The sequence below is a fragment of the Grampus griseus genome (assembly GCF_964374135.1).
Source record: "Grampus griseus genome assembly, chromosome: 8".
Lineage (NCBI taxonomy): Eukaryota > Metazoa > Chordata > Mammalia > Artiodactyla > Delphinidae > Grampus > Grampus griseus.
The window spans coordinates 97688904-97709126 of NC_139002.1; the positions used below are offsets into that span (position 1 = coordinate 97688904).

The window sequence follows — 20223 nt, forward strand, 5'->3', positions numbered from 1 at the left end:
TTAAAAGATATATAATACACTAAATAAGCAATAAGGCAATCTCCATCCTCAAGAAAACCTTAAAATCTCACTGAAATGAAAAAAAAATCTTAACACTAAATAACATCCTATGATACAGTATTAGAATGAATGGACATGAAAAGCTTCATGACAAAGATTAGCTAGGCACTAAATGACAAACAGAAATTGAACCATGAGCAGGGAAGGGCTGAAGAACACAAAATGCAATGCCTGCTCCTCTTGCTCTGGCCATAAATCTAAGAATTATGGACCTAAGGAATACATAGTCTTTTTACCACATAAACAGCTTCCAGTGAAATATCCTAGTTGGAAGCCTGCTACAAGGTTTAAAATGACTATATAACCACAAAGCAGTACTGTTTCAATGTGCAAGAATAACCAGCTCGCTGATGAATGTCAGTCATACATTTTCAAGGTGCTTGTCACCACCACCCTGACTTCCTTTCACTCCCTGGACCCCCTAAGACTCTTGATCAGACAGCAGCGTTCAGAATCAGGCAGGCAGCCAGCAGGGACAGCAAAGGTGTTTCTCCCTGGTAATATCCTACCCAACCTAGCATGGTTAAGTTAGCAACATCATGCAGACAACTCATGCAAGAGAGAAACACCAGCTAAACTATGTAATAGTAGGTGGTGGTGGGGGGGGGGGCCGGACTGGAGCAGAAAAGAATGTTTCCCACACACAAAAGCTACAAGCACAAAAAAACTGGGAAAAGCCTACAGTAAATTATCTGTACAAAACAGAAACTAGCAAAAACTGAACAGATGTCCAAATAATACTGGGTTAAAAAAGACAGTCTACTCACAGTAGACAATTAGTTACCCCACATTATCACCAAAATATCACACATTCCCACAGACTCTGCAAGAGCTTGCTTCAATCTCACAGGAAACAAAAAGGTAAAAAGAACAATGAGAAAGTGGTGACAGTTTCTAATTTAGTGATTCCTTTGCTAAAAAGTAGCAATGTTATGTAAACGAAAACTACTGACCTATCAAAATTAAAAGTATAACACTATAAAATTAAACGGCTTTAGAACCAAAAATCTTCATTTTGTATAATCCCCAAACTAAAGACGTTTCCCAATTTGGGAACATAATTTCAGTGGAGTTTCAACATGGCGGGGGAGGGGGGGCGGGGGGGGCGGGAGTGATTTTAACTCCATTGTCAAAGCTGAACATAGCTATGGAGGTCATAAAGTTAGTGAACAGTTCTTTCTAAAGCTACACTCCTAACCTATGAACACATCCCCAAAGTAGCATATTAAAATCAATTAAGTGAGATCTCACTGCAGCCTCTAAACCAGAACTCACCATTCCTCTTCATATTTGCTGCCAAATTTTCTAAGTGGAGGAAAAGAAAAATCAAAACGTTACAATCCATAAGCTGTTCTGAAAGTGAGTCCATTTCTTGTAAAGCGGGGAAAAGGTTGGCTGACTGAGGGTCACATCAGAACTTCACAAAGCTCTAAGAGTTAAAATGCTTTAAATCATTTATTAAGATATTTTATACTCAGTCTCCCCTAACTAGGCTTTCTTATCTCTTGAGCACAAAGTCTAATTTTAATGTAACTTTTATGAATTTCATGTTCTCTGTATAAAAATTTAAAAACAATGGCAAGTATGAAGAAAAAAAAGTTGCTCATGCCCCAATGCTCAGAGAAAATTTTGGTATTTATCCTTCTAGCCTGTGAGATAACGTTTTTAGAAGAATTAAAGATTTCCTTAGCAGAAAGAATGTGTTAATAAGTCAATGTGCAGTTTATGATGAATATAAAACATTCTTGAAATTTTTTACAGGTCTGGAACTCAAAGAAGTTAAAAATAAACAAATTTATGCTCGTGGCTTCCATAGCATAGCAGAGGTTAAAAAAGTAACTACAGAACACAGGAATTCCCTGGTGGTCCAGTGGTTAAGACTTGGCGCTTTCACTGCAGCGGGCCCGGTTCGAACCCTGGCTGGGGAGCTAATATCCCGCAAGCTGCGTGGTGAGGCCAAAAGAAACCAAACCAAAACAAAAAGAACCCTACAGAACAGCTATGCTGATTAATTCTGTAAGGAAACCAGTACTTCAAGGAGATTCTAAAGCCAATTTCATGACAAGGACAAGTTACAATTACAAAGATCTCATCAAGAAAACTGTCTTTATCAAATTACAAAGCTCAGATAAAGATTCTTGATACAATATAGTTTACAAAGCAAATAGCTAAAACTGATTAACTCTTTCATCTACATTACAACTCTAAATATTAGAGCCCACCCTCTCTCCAAGCCTAAAACTAGTTACCTATAACTAGGAAGAGACCTAGGTATCCCTACAGTAAATCCAATAATACATTCATCTGTATTTTTCAGTTTCCTATGAACATCGAAGACTCCCTATCAACAAACTCCCACGTGAAGTGTAGACAGTGAAGATGAAATCTAGGAAACCACATTACCTGAGCATTCCACAGGGATCAACGAGCTTAAAGGTTCTATGGGAAAGGACACTCTTCATAGCAAAACAATTCAGATGCACGAACTGGACTTCAGGAAACAATCTTATCCCTAAGCCACAATGGACAAAGGAAAATGCAAAACAAAATACACCTAAAAGGGGAAAGGAAAGGAACACTGACAGTAGCTACTGTCTATGTATGGCACTGCTACTCATTTTAACAGTGTCTCTGATTTGGTTGAACTGCATTACTGACCCAAGAGATAAGTAGCAGGCCCATTTTTACGGATGAAAAAAGGAAATAGCATTATCAACACTGTGCCTGGCACCATTCAGTGCCTAGCTTAAGTTATCTCAATTAATTCTCACATTACATTCCAAGTTGGTTATCTCCATTTTAAAGATGGGAAAAAAGACTCAGAAATGTTAAGGTCACTCAGTGATATTACCAATTTTTAAGACCAAAGGTTGGAGCTGTCAAACTTACCCTCCCAAGCAATGCCTATAAACCCCAGTCAAGTCACATCATTCTTTCAAACCACAGGTTTCAAAACAATTTTAAGAACTCGAAAATCCTAGAATCAACTCTCAATTATGGGAAGACTAATTCTGTAGGTTTTGTTCAAAATTTCTTGTTTTGGAATATAGCCAATATTTAATAATAACTATAAATGGGGTATAACCTTTAAAAAATTGTGAACCACTATGTCGTACACCTGAAACTTATATAATTTTGTGAATCAGCTATACCCCAATAAAAAAATTATCATAAAAATTTTTCTTGTTTCTATTTTACTTGCTCTTTGACCATTTCAGAATGCCACAGCACAGTGTGCAGGTAAATACAGGATTATATTAATAGCAACCAACTAGCAGAATCTGTGTAAGTTCCACTCAGAAAGCCTACATAGAAAGTTAATTCTTGTTTCAGACGTATAGTGAGGGGCTTCCCTGGTGGCGCAGTGGTTGAGAGTCTGCCTGCCGATGCAGGGAACGCGGGTTCGTGGCTAGGCCCGTGAGCCATGGCCGCTGAGCCTGCGTGTCCGGAGTCTGTGCTCTGCAACGGGAGAGGCCACAACAGTGAGAGGCCCGCGTACCGCAAAAAAAAAAAAAAAAAGTATAGTGAAATACTTGAACTTCCATGATACATTCTACTTTTAATTACCAAAAATAATCAAGAACCAAGGAATAATTCTGGACAAAAGAATGGTTCACGTTGTTTGAAAAAGAGGTATACAGGGACTTCCCTGGTGGCACAGTGGTTAAGAATCCGCCTGCCAATGCAGGGGACACGGGTTCGATCCCTGATCCAGGAAGATCTCACATGCCGCGGAGCAACTACACCTGTGTACCACAACTACTGAAGCCTGCGCGCCACAATGAGAGAAGCCACCTCACCACGAGAAGCCCATGCAACCGCAACAAAGAGTAGCTCCCACTCGCCGCAACTAGAGAAAGCCTGCATGCAGCAACGAAAACCCAACGTAGCAAAAAAAAAAAAGAAAGAAAGAGAGGTATATAAATCCTCCCTAACACTAAAATAAAATCCCATGTGCTAAGTACTGTGAGGCCTGTAATACAGTAAGTCCCCTACGTACGAACCTTCAAGTTGCGAACTTTCAAAGATGCAAACGTGCCCCTGTATGCCAGCTGTTGTACTCTACCACTGTACTCTTCAAGGTGCTGTACTGAAAGATTAAAAATGTTCTTTGTGTTTGTTTTTTATGCATTGTGTGAAAAGTATTATAAACCTATTACAGTACAGTACTGTATAGCCGATTGTGTTAGCTGGGTACCTAGGGTAACTTTGTTAGACTTACGACCAGACTGGACTTACGAATACGCTCTCAGAATGGAACTCGTCCGTATGTAGGGAATTTACTATACTTGTTTGGGACAAAAGGGTTAACCAAATAAAACTTTCAGTTCATCCCATGTCCCAAGGATTAATATTAAACTCCCTTTATTACTTACTGGGGAGGAGGAAAATGGGAGTTGGAGGCTAGGTCCAAAAAGCAAAGAGAAGAAAAGTAGACAATCAAGCAGCTCAAAATCAGTTATGAACCTCCAAAAAATTAAGTAAAAGCTCACCTTAAGAAGATAGCCTTGAGGGGCTTCCCTGGTGGCGCAGTAGTTGAGAATCTGCCTGCCAATGCAGGGGACACGGGTTCAATCCCTGGTCCGGGAAGATCCCACATGCCCGAAGCAACTAGGCCTATGTGCCACAACTACTGAGCCTGTGCACCACAACTACTGAGCCCATGTGCTGCAACTACTAAAGCCCACGTGCCTAGAGCCCGTGCTCCCCAAGAGAAGCCCACGCACCACAATGAAGAGTAGCCTCCGCTCGCCCCAACTAGAGAAAACCCACGTGCAGCAACAAAGACCCAACACAGCCAAAAGTAAATAAATAAAATAAATAAATTTATAAAAAAAAAAGAGAAGAAAGCCTTTCATGCATGAGAATACTCTGAATATACTGAAACAAACTGGGAGGCTTATGATAACCTTCAAAATGCTCTTACCCTCAAAGTATTCGTTATTAATTCTAAGCAGGCCATTAAATGCCAGGTTTATAAACTTTATACAATATGGAATACCTGGATATCATTCCACCCCTCTAACAAAAAATATATTAATTATACAGCAAAAGCTGTATAATACTCATATATTATTATACAGCAAAAGCAGAAACTTGCCTATACCTTCTCTTTATGTGACACTTCTTCCGTACATAATCTGTATTTTGAAAATGACTAGAAATTATCATTAGATTAGAATAGAAATGATGCTGTTAACCGTGATCTGCGTTACTGTTACATACTTTTTTTTTTTTTTTTTTTTTTTTTGCGGTATGTGGGCCTCTCACTGTTGTGGCCTATCCCGTTGCGGAGCACAGGCTCCGGACACGCAGGCTCAGCGGCCATGGCTCACGGGCCTAGCCACTCCACGGCATGTGGGATCTTCCCAGACCAGGGCACGAACCCGCGTCCCCTGCATCAGCAGGCAGACTTTCAACCACTGCGCCACCAGGGAAGCCCTGTTACATAGTTTGAAGCACACTGATACGTTTGAATTTTTCCAGAGATTTGAGCATGTCAGTGGACATCCCCCAGTAATTGGCAATCCACATGAAGAGCATGAATTCTAAACCAATTCAAGAGCCTTTATGGAGCACCAAGAGAGGGCAAGATACCAAGATGAAAGAGTCATCCCTGACCTCAATAAGGAGAGAAATTCAACCACAGAAAGGAACGAAGTCCTGATACGTGCCACACGTGGACAAACCTTGAAAACACTAAGTTTTTCACTAAGTGAAATACGCCAGACACAAAAGGACAAATATGATTCCAATTACATGAAATATCCAGAATAGGCAAATTCACAGGGACAGACAGCAGACCAGAGGTTACCAGGGGCTACGAGGAGGGAGCAATGGATGGTTATTACTTAATGGTTACAGAGTTTCTGTTTAGGGTGAAGAAAACTTCAATTTTCCAAACAGAGGAGTGGTGATGACTACACAACACTGTGAACATACTTAATGACACTGAATTGTACTTTTTTTTTTCTTTGTACTCTTAAAAATGGTTAAAATGGGGGAGTTCCTTGGTGGCCTCGTGGTTAGGATTCCAGGCTTTCACTGTCATGGCCCGGGTTCAATCCCTGGTTGGGGGAACTGAGATCCTGCAAGCCAAGCAGCATGGCACAGCCAAACAAACAAACAATAAAAAGGGTTAAAATGACCTTAACCTAAAACTATAAAACTCCTAGAAGCTTAACAGAGTATAAGCTTCAGGGCACTGGACTAAGCAGTGGTTTCTTGGATAAGGCACCAAAAGCAAAAACAGACAAAGGAGACTCCATCAAACTTAAAATTCTGTACATCAAAGGACACAACAGAGTGAAATGGCATGGGAGAAACTATGTGTAAATCATATATATCTATTAAGGGGTTAATATTCAGAATATTTAAAGTACCACAACTCACAAGAACGACAACAACAAAAATCTGATTTTTAAAAATGGGCAAAGGGGGCTTCCCTGGTGGTGCTAAGAATCCGCCTGCCAATGCAGGGGTCACAGGTTCGAGCCCTGGTCCAGGAAGATTCCACATGCCGCTGAGCAACTAAGCTCGTGCGCCACAACTACTGAGCCTGTGCTCTAGAGCCTGCAAGCCACAACTACTGAGCCCACGTACCACAATTACTGAAGCCCGTACACCTAGAGGCCATGCTCCGCAACAAGAGAAGCCACCGCAATGAGAAGCCCGCGCACTGCAACAAAGAGTAGCCCCCGCTCACCGCAACTAGAGAAAGCCGGTGCACAGCAGCAAAGACCCAATGCAGCCCCCCCAAAAAAAAATTAAAAAGGGGCAAAAGACTTCTATAGGCATTTCTGCAAAGCTGACATACAAATGGCCATCAAGCATATGAAAAAATGTTCAACATCGTTAGTCAGAGAAATGCAGATCAAAACCACGAGAGATCACCTCACACCCATTAGGACCGTTACTATTAAAGAAGAAGAAAAGGGAATTCCATGGCAGTCCAGTGGTTAGGACTCCGAGTTTCCACTGCAGGGGGTATGGGTTTGATCCCTGGTTGGGGAACAAAGATCCTGCATGTCACGTGGCGCGGCCAAAAAAAAAAAAACAGAAGAAGAAACAAACAAAACGAATGTTGGTGAGGATGCGGAGATATTAGAATCCTTGTGCACTGTTGGTGGTGTTGTGAAATAGTAGGATCATTATGGAAAACAGTATGGAGGTTCCTCAAAAAATTAAAAATAGAACCACCATATGATCCATCAATTCACTTCTGAATATTATCCAAAAGAACTGAAAGAAGGGGGACTTCCTTGGTGGTCCAGCAGTTAAGACTCCACGCTTCCAATGCAGAGGGGCCCGGGTTCGATCCCTGGTCAGGGAACTAGATCCCACATGCATGCTGCAACTAAAGATCCGCACACTACAACTAAGACCTGGAGCAGCCTAATTAAATAAATACTAAAAAAAAAGAAAGAAGAATTGAAAGAAGGGTCTCAAAGAGATATCTGCACACCCATATTCATAGCAGCACTAGTCACAATGGTCAAAAGGTACAAACAACTTGTGTTCATCAACAGATAAATGGATAAACAAAATGTGGTATATACATACAATAGAATATTATTCAGCCTTTTAAAGGAAAGAAATCCTGTCACATGCTACAACATGGATGAACCTTAAAGATACAGTAAGTGAAATGAGCCAGTCACAAAAAGCCAAATACTGTTGTGAATCCACTCATACCTGAAAGTAGTCAAATTCATAGAAGCAGTAAGTAGAATGGTAGTTATGAGAGGCTGGGGTGGGAGGAAGGAGAAAATGGGAGTTGTTTAATGGGTATAGAGTTTCAGATTTAGAAGATGAAAAGGTTCTGGAGATCTGTTTCCCATTAATATGAATGTACTTAATGCTACAAAACTATACACTCAAAAATAATTAAGATGCTAAATTTTAGGTTATGTGTTTTTTACATTAAAAAATGTAAATATTAAAAAATGGTTAAAATAGAAAATTGTTATATATATTTTACCACAATTTTTTAAAATTAATAATGCAATATACCAAAAACCGTTGAAGTGCATGGTATGTGAATTATATCTCAATAAAGCTGTTAAAAAAAAAAGGCAGAGGACACAGAGTTTCACCAAATCCAGTGAGCTTCACTCACTGGTTTACAGAAAACAGAGCAATTTGTTGGAAGTACCCAAAGCCTTGAGCAGAGGAGCCTGTGCTCCTACTTCCTCCAACTTCTTCACCCTGGCCTCCAGGTGACAGCTCTTCTCTTTCCCTTTCCAAGGCACACCACCACCACCTTGTAACTTTCCAGTTCCTTATTACATCTGGCCTCACAGGAAAATTAAGTTAAAGAAGCTGCAGTGGCAGTCACAGGAGGGGGCATGGAATTCACGACTCACACTCCACGTTTAGCAGCAGAGCCCAAATATTTAAAAAAAAAAAAAAATCACACAGTAGACGTACAATAAACGTTAGGTCTCTGCCCTTCCTCTCCTCTTCTTCAAGCCCAGCATGTTTAAAACAGCAAATTCTCTGCTCCCATGCTGGGATATCCACTGGCCTAACTCATATGTGCTGGAGCTTAAACACAGGGCATCATTTAAAATGTGGTTGTCAATGCCTATCACCTACTACTAAACTTAAAAACATATCACAAAACTGTAACTAGGATAAGCGTATTTTGTTAAAATAATAAACATTTCTACAGCATATAAAAAGGATAATAAGATAAAGACCACAAATATTAACAATCACCTCTGAGTGGTGGGACTAAAGGTGAGTTTCTCTCTTTTTTCTGGCTTATCTGCATTTTTAATAATGAATCTGTTACTTCTGTAATAACAAAAATAACTGGAAATCTTCAGAAAAATAAATCATTCTGGCTCAAAATTTCACTACCTCTTATACTACAGACACTTTCACACATTACTGCACTGAAGCTGAATTGGCACCATGTGAAACAGACACGATTTCCTCCATTTTGCAGATGAGGATGAGCTGAGGCTCAAAACAGTGACTTGGTCAAAGTTTTATAGCTAGTAACAGACCAAGGATTACAATTCAGGCCTTCAACTCCAAGCCTGGGGCCCTTTCCATTCCATCACATCTTAAAGGGCAATTTGCATTATTTTTCATGATATTGTATTAAAACAAAAACAAAAACAAAAAAACCCTATGTTGAAACTGTTTTAAGTGCACCTGCTACATAATCTTGGGCAAATAACCTTGGGAGCCTCAGTTTCCTCATCTGAAAAGTGAAGTGGTTGGAAAAGATATTCTATCTCACCAGCTAATCTAGCCTCACCAGCTAATGGATTTTAAGTCTAGATACCATCTGAGGAGAAAATAACCCCGTGGGCAAAAATGAATGGTTGGAGAGAAGTTGAGGCCTATGCTCTGGGCCAAGGGCCATTCTTAATGGAAACAGGTGGTGGACAGTCAAGACGAAAGAACCGCTGGGGAAACCATAAACTTCCAGGTTAAAACAACAGCTGAAAGTTCCTGCTTCGCTTTCCTAACAGCAACGCTTCAATCCTGGCTAACTCATGATTAGAAACCACATACTGTAAGTAAAGCTAGAAGAATATAAAAACACGGGGGGAGGGGAGGGACCTGTAGCAATAGTTTATGCACGCTATGGTAACTGGATAATTTTCCAAGTGGACTCATTAATGTTAAAACAGAAAAAACCCTTGGTGGTTCTCAGAGACGACTCTTCCTCAGCAAGAATTTAAGGAGAAACTGAAAACTGCGTACCACTCTGAGAGATGCCACACTTGTGGAAAAGAGCCAACCCAACACTTGTGGAAAAGGGCCAACCCAACACTTGTGGAAAAGGTGAAAGAATGAAATTAAAACCTCTTCGATCTACAGAGAATCAAAGAAAGCGAAGAGACCTTTCTTAAGGGTGAAGTTCCTATAAACGATTCATCGGGTACCTGTTACCTCTTACACTGCAGACATTATAGAGCACTCCACACTATCGGACACTATTACACAGCCTTCTCCCTCGAAGGTAATAAAACTGCAGCATTAACTTTACTGGCGAGAAAAAGATTCCATTTTGCTAAAGCAGGCTCCGACCAAAATCGCACCACCTTCCCCTCAACTATGGGGATGAGCCTAAACCAAGGAGAAGCTACTTAAGAGCCAGTGCAACCGTCTTAGAGAATTAAAACAACATCCTGCTCCGAGAACCACAACCAAGACACCAGCGGCTTTAAATCCAAAACCAGGTCCTTAGCGAAAAAAGCTCCTCACCGTGCTCTCCGCGTTCCCGGGTGCGAGAATCCAGCCCCGCTACTAGGCCATAACTGGTGAGCACCTGACGTGGGGGGGAGGGCGAGCCAAGGCCCTAGCGGATGTGGGACGAGGAAAGGGGGGCATTCGAAGCTCCTGAGGAGAAACGCAGCCCTCCAGAGGCGGGGGTCCTGGGGACCCCCCCCAAGGGTAAGCACCAAGAACACGTGGGGCGACAGGAGCAGGGAAGGGGTGTCCGGAGCAGGCAGCCTGTGTCTGGCACGGCGGCCGGAAAAAGGAGGACGGAGCTATCCCTGGGCAGAGAACGGAGCCCTCAGAGCCCGGAGAATGAAGGCAAAGGGCGCGGAGAGAGGAGCAAGGCCACGAGGAGGGCGGGTCTCCCTGGGCGCGGGGGGACGCGCCAGGCCGGCGCGGCGGGATGCGGGTAGGAGATCGCTGACCTGCCTCCGAGGCGCGGGGAACCAGGAACTGGCGCGCCCAAAGGGCCCTGTGACCCGCGGCCGCCCGGACCGGACCCGCCCCGCGGCGCCTCCCTCCTGCCCCTTTCCCTCCCTCGCTCCCTCCCTCCCTCCCACCCGCGGCCCGTTATCCCGCGGCCGCCGCACTCACCAGCGGCTGCACCTGAGCCCGCCGCTGCCTCAGCTGCTGCCTGCGCCTTCGCAGCCGCCGCCGCCGCCTCCTCACTGCTGAGGCCGAGTCCCGGGGGAGCCTCCGCGTCCCGCCGCCGCCGCCGCCGCTGCCGCCGCCCGAGCAGAACACCCCAAAATGGCGGCACTTCCGGCACCTACCACCGGCGGGGAGGGCCGACAAGGAGGGGGAGGGCGGCTTGAGGGAACGTACCACCGTGGTGCGGCCGGCAGCGCCGATCTGAGCGGAGCAATGCTCAGGGGCGGGTCGAGCGCCCCGCGCTGCAGCGCCCTCTCGGGCTGGGGAGTGGAGAAGCAGCTCCGCAGGAGCCCCCGGGGCCTCGGGCGGAACCCTCAGCTCAAGGAGCGGCAAGGGCACATCTCTTTGTCTCGGAGCTCTGCTGGAGGAAGACCCCCGGCCTGAGACCCTGAACTTCTCGGCTCTCCACAGGAGTTCTGGATGAACTAGTGGGCAAGGATCTCTACTTGGCACTGAATATGCGCATAATAAAATATTAGATGAATGAATGAATGAGTGAATGGGATGGTGCTTGGCCAGCGCTGGGCACATGACACACCCTCCTTTCTACCCCAGCAGATAAGCAACAGGATCCAGGCCTTCCTTCTCTGCTGAGATGTGGAATGTAAGTGTATTGCAAGCTTTCAGAGTTAGGGGAATGCTTTCTAGCAGCATGATCAGCTGTGTGAACTCACAACCTTGCAAAAATCCTTGCAGCGCCCGGAAGCTCATAAGGGTTCTGTTAAGAGACTGATGTTCCAGCCCTAACCTGCTTCTCCCCCGACTAAAAAAAAAAAAAAAAAATTCAATAACCCAGGTTAGGTCCCTGAAGACCTCCTTCAGAGTGACCCAGGAATCCCAGGATCTAGGTGGATGCAAACAGTACAGTAGTTCATTCGTTCGTTTAAAAGGTCATTTATTCCACAAGTTCTACACCTTGTGGGACAGTAAAATGCAGATAGAGAAAGGAAACTTACTTCAGGGACCTTTTGGCCCCAAACATACAAATAACTCATGGGTTTGCAAATGATTTCTCTGTAACATCTGGCTTCCCAGAGCAAATAATTCTTCTACCCACAAATACTGATTATACCCAACCTTACCACAAAACAATAAGTGGACTCCCAAGCAGAAGCCTCAAAGGCTTTCCCATGTATTGGAAGCATCTCTTTCCCCCGTGGGGGGAAAAAAACACTAACCACAGTGTTTCTGGTACCATATAAATCTGAACAATTAGCCCCTAAATTGTACACTATCATATTCCTTAGTTGTACGGTGTAGTTTATCATTTTATATACATTTGTAATATTGATATATGATCTTGTTCTTGTTAATAGTTTTATGTGTAATTTACTGAAAACATCTTACATTTATAGACCATTATAGCTTATAGAATGTTGTCACATACATTACCACAATTAATTTTATATTTGTCTCCCAGCTGCTGTAGATGGTAGAAACCTTTTTTTTTTTTTTTTTTTTTCTGTACGCGGGCCTCTCACCGCTGTGACCTCTTCAGTTGCAGAGCACAGGCTCCGGATGCGCAGGCTCAGCGACCATGGCCCACGGCCCAGCCGCTCCACGGCATGTGGGATCTTCCCGGACTGGGGCACGAACCCGTGTCCCCTGCATCGGCAGGCGGAATCTCAACCACTGCGCCACCAGGGAAGCCCTGGTAGAAACCTTTGAAGCAGAGAATCTGTCCCGTTCTTTTTTGTGCCATAGAATCATCCAGATATCCATGTGGTTCACCTCCTCACCTCCTTCAGGTCTTGACTTAAATGTCACCTTCTCAGTTGGGCCTTCCCTGACCACCCTATTTAAAGTTACACACACATACACCTGTGTTTCCAGTCCCTCTTTGCCACTTTGTTTCTATCCAAAGCACTTATCACCATCTAACATAGTATATTTTGTACTTCATATTTTATTTGTAGTCTTCTCACACCAGAAGGTAAACTCTATGGGGATAGGGATCTTGTCTGTTTTATATTCTCCGGGCCTAAAATAATACCATGTAGGTGCTCAATAAATACTGGGGTTTTTTTGAATTTGATTTCCATATATTGTGAAATGATTACCACAATAAGTTTAATTAACATCCATTATCTCATACAGATACTTTTTTCCCTTGTGATGAGAATCTCAAGATCTACTCTGTTAACAACTTTCAAATATATCGTAAAGCTATGTTAACTATTGTCATCATGTCGTACATTACATCCCTAGTATTTATTTATCTTATAACAATAAGTTTGTACCTTTTGACTACCTTCATCCAACTCCCCAATTCATCAATAAATATTGTTGAATTAATGAATAGACATATCTTGGTGATGAGTATGAAAAAAGATAATGAATTGTTTAGCATCTAGAAACTTCCTGCAACCTACCATGAGCTAAATGAGAGTGGGGACCACACCTGTCTTCTTATCCTCTTGTCTCTCCAATGCTTTTCACAGTGTCCAGCTCAACAGATATTTCTCAAAGGGCGACCAGTAACCTTCCTGATTTTACCTGCCCCTTGACTTAGGGCCACTCCTTGCAGGGCGCTAGTGTCATTCTTGCATCTAGTTACCAAGGAAGGCCAGAGTCCATTACCCCAGAATCGGATGGAAGAACAATTACATGAAGAACACAGATTCTTCTAACTTCAAAGGGCTTCCCAATATAGACAAAACACTAAACAGTCCAAATACAAAAAAGCCTGATGTGAGATATAAACGCGTATGAAAAGCTTCCTGCTTCATTTTTTGCCTTCCAAATTGATTAAGATTTGTTTTTAAAAATGTTAACAAGGGTTCAGAGAAGCAAGCCTTTTCCAAGTGCTGGTGGGAGTAAAATTCAGATAGTCTGTTTGGAGGAATTTGAAAGTTTACATATCTTTCTAGGAGCTTTTCTTAAGAAAATAATCAGGATAAGAGCAGGGATGTACTAGTACTTCCCTGGTGGTCCAGTGGTTAAGACTTGGACGCTCCCAATGCAGGGGCATGGGTTCCAACCCTGATCAGGGAACTAAGATCCCACACACCACACCATGCAGCAAAAAAAAAAAAAAAAAAAAGCAGAGATGTACTGATATATTATGGATCATAACATTGTTGGAATAGCATAAAATCTGATAAAAAAGTATATACTTGATATACTTTATCAAGTATATCAAACACTTGATAAAGTATATGATATAGCCATAGCCTAGAATATTATATATTTTTTCAAATAATGATACAGAAAAATATTTAATTGTGGGCAAATATTCATGACACATGCTTAGTGAATAAAGCAGGTAACAAATTAACAGGTACAGAACAATCCCATTTTTGTTAGAGAATGTGTTCGTTGAAAGAGACAAAACCCAGAAAGAATATTAAAATATTAATAGTGCATCCTCATCATCACTCGGTATTATCAGTCCTTTAATTTTAGTCATTCTGGTAGAAGTGGAGTGATACTTTACTGTGGTTTAAATTTCTCTTTCCAGACTTCCCTGGTGGTGCAGTGGTTAAGAATCCGCCTGCCAATGCAGGGGACACGGGTTTGAGCCCAGATCCGGGAAAATCCCACATGCCACGCCGCAACTAAGCCCATGCGCCACAACTACTGAGCCTGCGCTCTAGAGCCCGCGAGCCACAACTACTGAAGTTCATGCACCTAGAGCTCCTGCTCCACAACAAGAGAAGCCACCGCAATGAGAAGCCTGTGCACCGCATTGAAGAGTAGCCCCCGCTCACTGCAACTACAGAAAGCCGGAGTGCAGCAACAAAGACCCAAAGCAGCCAAAAATAAATAAATAAATAAACTTATATAAAAAAATTGTAGGGGCTTCCCTGGTGGCGCAGTGGTTGAGAGTCCGCCTGCCGATGCAGGGGACGCGGGTTCGCGCCCCGGTCTGGGAAGATCTCACATGCTGCGGAGCGGCTGGGCCCGTGAGCCATGGCCGCTGAGCCTGCGCGTCCAGAGCCTGTGCTCCGCAACGGGAGAGGCCACAACAGTGAGAGGCCCGCGTACAGCAAAAAAAAAAAAAAAAAATTTAATGGAAAAGAAAACTGGAAGAAAAAACAAATGTATTTGTGGTGGTAGGATTATGCTACTTTCCTGTATTTTCCAGTTGTTATGAATATGTATTACTTTTATAAGGAGATAAACCTTTTTAAAAAGCACAAGATGCACGTTTCAGAGTACTATTTAAATATAAATAATCAGCATTACAACTATTTCTCTCGCCTATTTGCACGTTGTGGGTTTTATATTTAAGTTTATCATAATATGTTTAATATTAATATATTTTCATAAATAGTGTAGATAACATTGATATATTTCACTCCACACACGCACACACACACACACACACACACACACACACATATACTGATTGCAGTTTGTGCAGGAGGAGGCAGCCATGAATTCAGGCAGATGGGGGATAGGTTGGGAAGGAAGGGCCAGATGAACCCAGGTCCCCTGTTTGTCCAGGATCAGGGCCTCTCCAACAAGCCTCTCTACTTAAAAGCTCAAAGTCCCTTCCAGTCTCTCCTTCAGGGCTCCCCCTACCAGAGAGTCTCCTTGTCATGTCTCCCCTTTGGTGGGCACACCCTCACCTGGGATAACAGTTCCCTCCCTCTGGCCGGTAGTTGGGGAAGGTGTCACAGACCCACTGGCCATTGGCCAGGGCCCCGCCTCCCTCGGTCGGGGTCATAGTTTCACACGCAGGGGTCAGAGACCCCCTCACCTGGAGTCACAACCCCCTCCCTCGGGAGGGGGGGTCAATGGCACAGGCAGCGATCACAGTTTCACACGCGGCAAACTCACAACCTTGGACCGAGGACGCGCCCTCCCTCGTCAGGGGTCCCAGTTTCCCGCCCGGGAAGCCCTGGTCCCTCCCCCGAGGCCGGCGGCCCCTCCTCCCGAGACATGGTGCCGGTCCCACGGGGCCCAGGCTCTCCCGAAGTGTCCCTGGGGGCCGGGCCCGAGGTCTCGGTGCTCAAGAGGCCCGCGCCGGCCGTGTCGCCTTCGCTGGAGGCCGCGGACGACTCGCAGTCCTCGGCCTCGTCGCTCTTCTGGCCCTCCTCGCGGCCACCCCCCGCGAGCCCGGGAGTGGGCAGGTCGTCGCTGCGCCGGGCCGGGTAGGGCAGGATGGCGGCCGGCACGTTGCTGGAGGCCGGCCTGGCCCGGGTGCTCTTCTACCCGACGCTGCTGTACACACTGTTCCGCGGGAAGATGCCGGGCCCGGCGCACCGCGACTGGTACAACCGTATCGACAACACGGTGCTGCTGGGCGCGCTGCCGCTGCGGAACATGACTCGTCGGGTGAGCCGGGCCGGGAGGCCGGGCCGCGCCGGGGCTGGGAGCCAGGCGAGCGCCGCCCGGGCCTCGGCGGCCCTTTCTGAGCCCCCTCTTTGCCTCGGCAGCTGGTACAGGACGAGAACGTGCGAGGGCTGATCACCATGAACGAGGAGTATGAGACGAGGTTCCTGTGCAACTCCCCAAAGGTGAGGCGCCGGGGCCCGTGGGCAGAACTGGGGCCGAGGCGCCCCGCCGGCCTCGCCCACCACACAGGGCCTGGCGAGCCGGAGGAGGTTGGGGGAGGGGGTGCTGTAGGTGACCTTGCCGCAGAGACAGGCGTCCCAGGCTTTTTTGCCTCCTCAGGGAGGATCTGGCCCTCTAAGCTTAAATGGCTGCGGCTGGGGGTAGAAATTAATTGTGAAATAAAAACTGATGTGAAAGGCATTTAAAAGTAGAGTTGACAAACTTTGATTATTCCTTTGTGCACAAATGTATTCTTAATGTCGGTAACTCAAATCAGTAACCAGAACTGAAACGCAACTTTTCTATGGCTTGCTTTCATTCATTTGACACTTACTCAGCACTAAGTATGGATCAGACACTGTTAGATATTCAAGATGAAGGTCCTATAAACTGTAAAAAGAAAAGCTATGGCCAGTCCCTGGTAAATTTATCATAGAACAACCCATTGCAAAAACTGCATAGGGTTCATTTGGTTTTGATTTGAGGGAATTTTATATATATGTTAGAGATGATAGTGGAACTCCAAAGCACTGTCATAAATAAAGTTCAGGCCTAAATCATAATTTTCATTAGATGTGAATGCTTATTTGCGGAACTGTTCATAATGGTTATTAGATGTTGCCCTATCTTTACAGTGTTTGAGTTCTATTAGCACTGCACAATTATTTTCTTGTTTACTGTACTGATAGAGCCTAATGAACATGCCGTTATTTCAACTGTAGATTTTTTTGAAATCTTAAAAAAATTGTGACTCACATTTAAAATATATTGATCAGTGATGGCATACATTTTTAAAGAATGGGTAACAGTTCCTTGGATTTCCCACAGTATTTTGCCACAAGACCTCAGGAGTTATTAGCCAAAATGGTGAATGTTCCTTAACGTGGTCCATCCTGCGAAGCAAGTCACAGAAAGTGCTCGTCTCTGGGTGTGAGGCAATTGACATTTGTGAGCAGCTATCTTATCCCACTAGCCTAAACTCCAAGGCAGTGGTTCTCACATTTTAATATGCCTAAGAATTACCTGGCAGTCTTGTTAAACTAGCAGATTCCTAGGTACAACCCCCAGAGATTCTGACTCAGGAACTTTAGGGTGGGGTCCCAGGAATCTGAACATTTAGCAAGCTCCCTAGGTGTTTCTGACATAATTTATGTACAAGCCCCATGCTGCCAGATTTTGCTGTTCTTTGTTAATTTCATGAGCTGTATAAAATATTGACCCTCGTTCGGAGTCATAAGTTTCTGGTTTGCTAAAGTGATTAATATCAAGAGTAGCTGGAGCCTACCTGAAGTCTTAAGGCAAAATAAAAAAGTTGCCCAGTTTGCCAGAGGCCTTATTTCTCCTGTTTATTCTTTTCTTCCTCCTAAGTGATAATATTGCACTAACAAAAGTAGATGCATTATTTTAATTTTAAAATAACTGTTTTCTACCACATACCCTCTCAAAAAAAGTGGTAAAAAAGAGGAGGCTTATGGACAGAGAAACAGAAAGTTCTTGCAAAACATAGTGGTCCAGCCTCGCAGCTGGATCATGCGAAAATAGTTACACAGCTTTTGTAGATGAATTTTATACAGCTCGTACTTTGTAGCTAAAGATTCAAATACTTTAGCTTTGGTACTAAAGCTCCTAATGGTACTTTAAGAACACTTTAAATCTTGGACATAATCCTAACTCAGCAGCATTGCTGTTGTGTGATGAAAGACCAGCCATGTAGGTCAGCCATTTTAAAGACATTTCTGAAAGAAGTTTCTTTTTAGGCAAACAGTAAACAGTATATTCACATTGTAGTAAACCGTGAAGCTTCCTTGTTGTTTCGCTGCCTCTTGGGAGCCCATCTTCCTACCATTCACATCAGGCTTTTTTCATTTTCTTTTCTATGCTGGTGGACCTCATTCCAGGAGTGGAAGAATGCAGGAGTCGAGCAGCTGCGGCTCAGCACGATAGACATGACCGGAGTCCCAACCTTGGCTAACCTCCAGAAAGGAGTCCAGTTTGCTCTCAAGTACCAGTCGCTAGGCCAGTCTGTCTACGTACATTGTAAGGCTGGGCGTTCCAGAAGTGCCACTATGGTGGCAGCATATCTGATTCAGGTAGAAAAGGTCTTTCTGGACCGGTCCCCTTTACAGCAGATCTCCAGTCTACTGGCAGACCTTGCTAGGAGCCATGTTCCCAATTTCAGGCTGTTTGGGAGGTGGAAAGCACCTGAACTTTGCAGACAGGCTGACCTTTGGCTTTCTCACCGGCCAGCTGCGTGACCTTAGGCAAAAGTGGCTTCCCCTCTCCATTGCTCAATTTCCTCAATTTGTGAAGCTTGAATGAGAATGTATGTCAAGCACTGACCTAGAATGAGCACTCAAAAAATGGAGTTACAAAGGATGCTAATACCAGCAAAAGGCTAGAAACACTTGTTATAAACATGTCAGGAAGTCTAGTTCTGTAGATAATAGTGCTGATCACTTGCAGCTCTATAGGACTCACGTTTCTTTAAGTATTTCAGAGTAAAGTTCTGGACATTAATTTCTAGAAACAGTGGCTCCAACAGAATTTTGCCTATCAGTTTGTTATGATCGGCAGGTGGGATGCTTTTAAAAACATTTAGAAGCCAGTACTCTAGTCCATCCTTTCCTGTTACAAACCCCCGGCTCATTTTTGTTACCTGTGAGGCCCCTGCAGAGCATTTACTAAGTAATGTAGATAGTTTAAGGAAAAAGGAAATGTAAAGATAAACAGCCTGGCCTTGTGTTACTGTGGACTGGTGAATATATGATTTAACAATACTAAAGCTTTAGTCATTAGGACTCTGTTTTGCTGGAAACTGGGTGTCAGGAGATATTTTGGGCAAAGTGAGAACTGAACCAGCAGGCTAAAAATCTATACTTTCTTGGTTCTATTGATTTCTAAACCAGTAAGTATCCTGAGGACACAAAGATAGCCCTCCTAGTTAGATTTTAAAAGTACTCTTTTCTAGACATGGTGACAAGTTGCATAGAAACATCAACTGTGTAGTCTTTCCAGGAAACTCTTGTAACCAACAGCCTAGCTCAGAGAGGACATCTAGTAGGCCTATGCCCGCTTGAATTTAGGATCTCAGCTTCATGTGTTCAACCTTCTATTTCCAGGGTTTGGCAGAATAAAAATTAGAAAGACTGATTTGGGTCCCCCCCTTTACCTCCCCCAGCCTATTGCATATAATTGTGGGACTTTGACTGAAGGGGTTAAAGTGCTCTCCCACTTATAATATGTGGGGCATAGCGTTTAACTCCCTGCAAAGTGGAATTTTTAAAAAAATGAAATTCTGAGAGCCCTTTAGCACTTGTTATTGGGTCAAGGACACCTTAACACCTGGTCCTTTCTTTGTCTGATTTCCCAACCCTGCACTTCAGGTGTACAACTGGACTCCAGAGGAGGCCGTAAGAGCCATCACCAAAATCCGGTCACACATCTACATCAGACCTGGCCAGCTGGAAGTTCTCAGAGAGTTCCACAGGGTGATCACTGCAGGAGCAGCAAAGAATGAGACTTGTCACACATCGCAGATATGAAGTACATGGATTAGAAAGAACTCAGGACAACCCTGGCTTGCTACAGAATGAGAATGTTTAACAGGACCAAAGGGCCTTAAGCCCAAACTTGACGTAATAGAAATGTGCTAAGTAATGGTTAATTTCACTCCCTGTGTCTTGTTTCGTTTTCTTGAAATAACACTGTTGTGTGACTAGGCAGATTTAGTGTGGCTTCTATTCATGGGGCCTGGGGATATGGGACAGG

The 20223-nt window shown here is 44.0% G+C and overlaps 2 protein-coding genes across 14 annotated transcripts in view; one reads left to right on the forward strand and one right to left on the reverse strand.

Annotated features, from left to right (window-relative positions):
- Positions 1-11036, reverse strand: part of CELF1 (CUGBP Elav-like family member 1) — a 72047-nt gene extending 61011 nt beyond the window's left edge. For 10 of the 12 annotated variants that reach the window (XM_082659220.1, XM_082659217.1, XM_082659229.1 and 7 more), the window contains exon 1: positions 10897-11030. The gene's annotated coding sequence lies outside the window, so the exon portion shown is untranslated. Of the gene's footprint in view, positions 1-10287; positions 10330-10896 lie in introns of those variants that run through there. The other 2 variants (XM_082659218.1, XM_082659221.1) reach the window with 2 other exon arrangements.
- A 4766-nt stretch (positions 11037-15802) lies between these two features.
- On the forward strand, positions 15803-20183 carry PTPMT1 (protein tyrosine phosphatase mitochondrial 1). 2 transcript variants are annotated; one of them, XM_082659737.1, is made up of 4 exons: positions 15803-16236; positions 16338-16418; positions 18354-18492; positions 19839-20183. In XM_082659737.1, exons 1-4 carry the CDS (start codon positions 16063-16065, stop codon positions 19970-19972), a joined length of 528 nt encoding a protein of 175 aa, XP_082515863.1. In that variant the 5' UTR covers positions 15803-16062; the 3' UTR covers positions 19973-20183. The 2 variants fall into 2 exon arrangements, with proteins under 2 accessions (XP_082515863.1, XP_082515862.1); XM_082659736.1 differs by having other exon boundaries at positions 15804-16236; positions 18354-18545; positions 19839-20182.
- Positions 20184-20223: the final 40 nt, after the last annotated feature.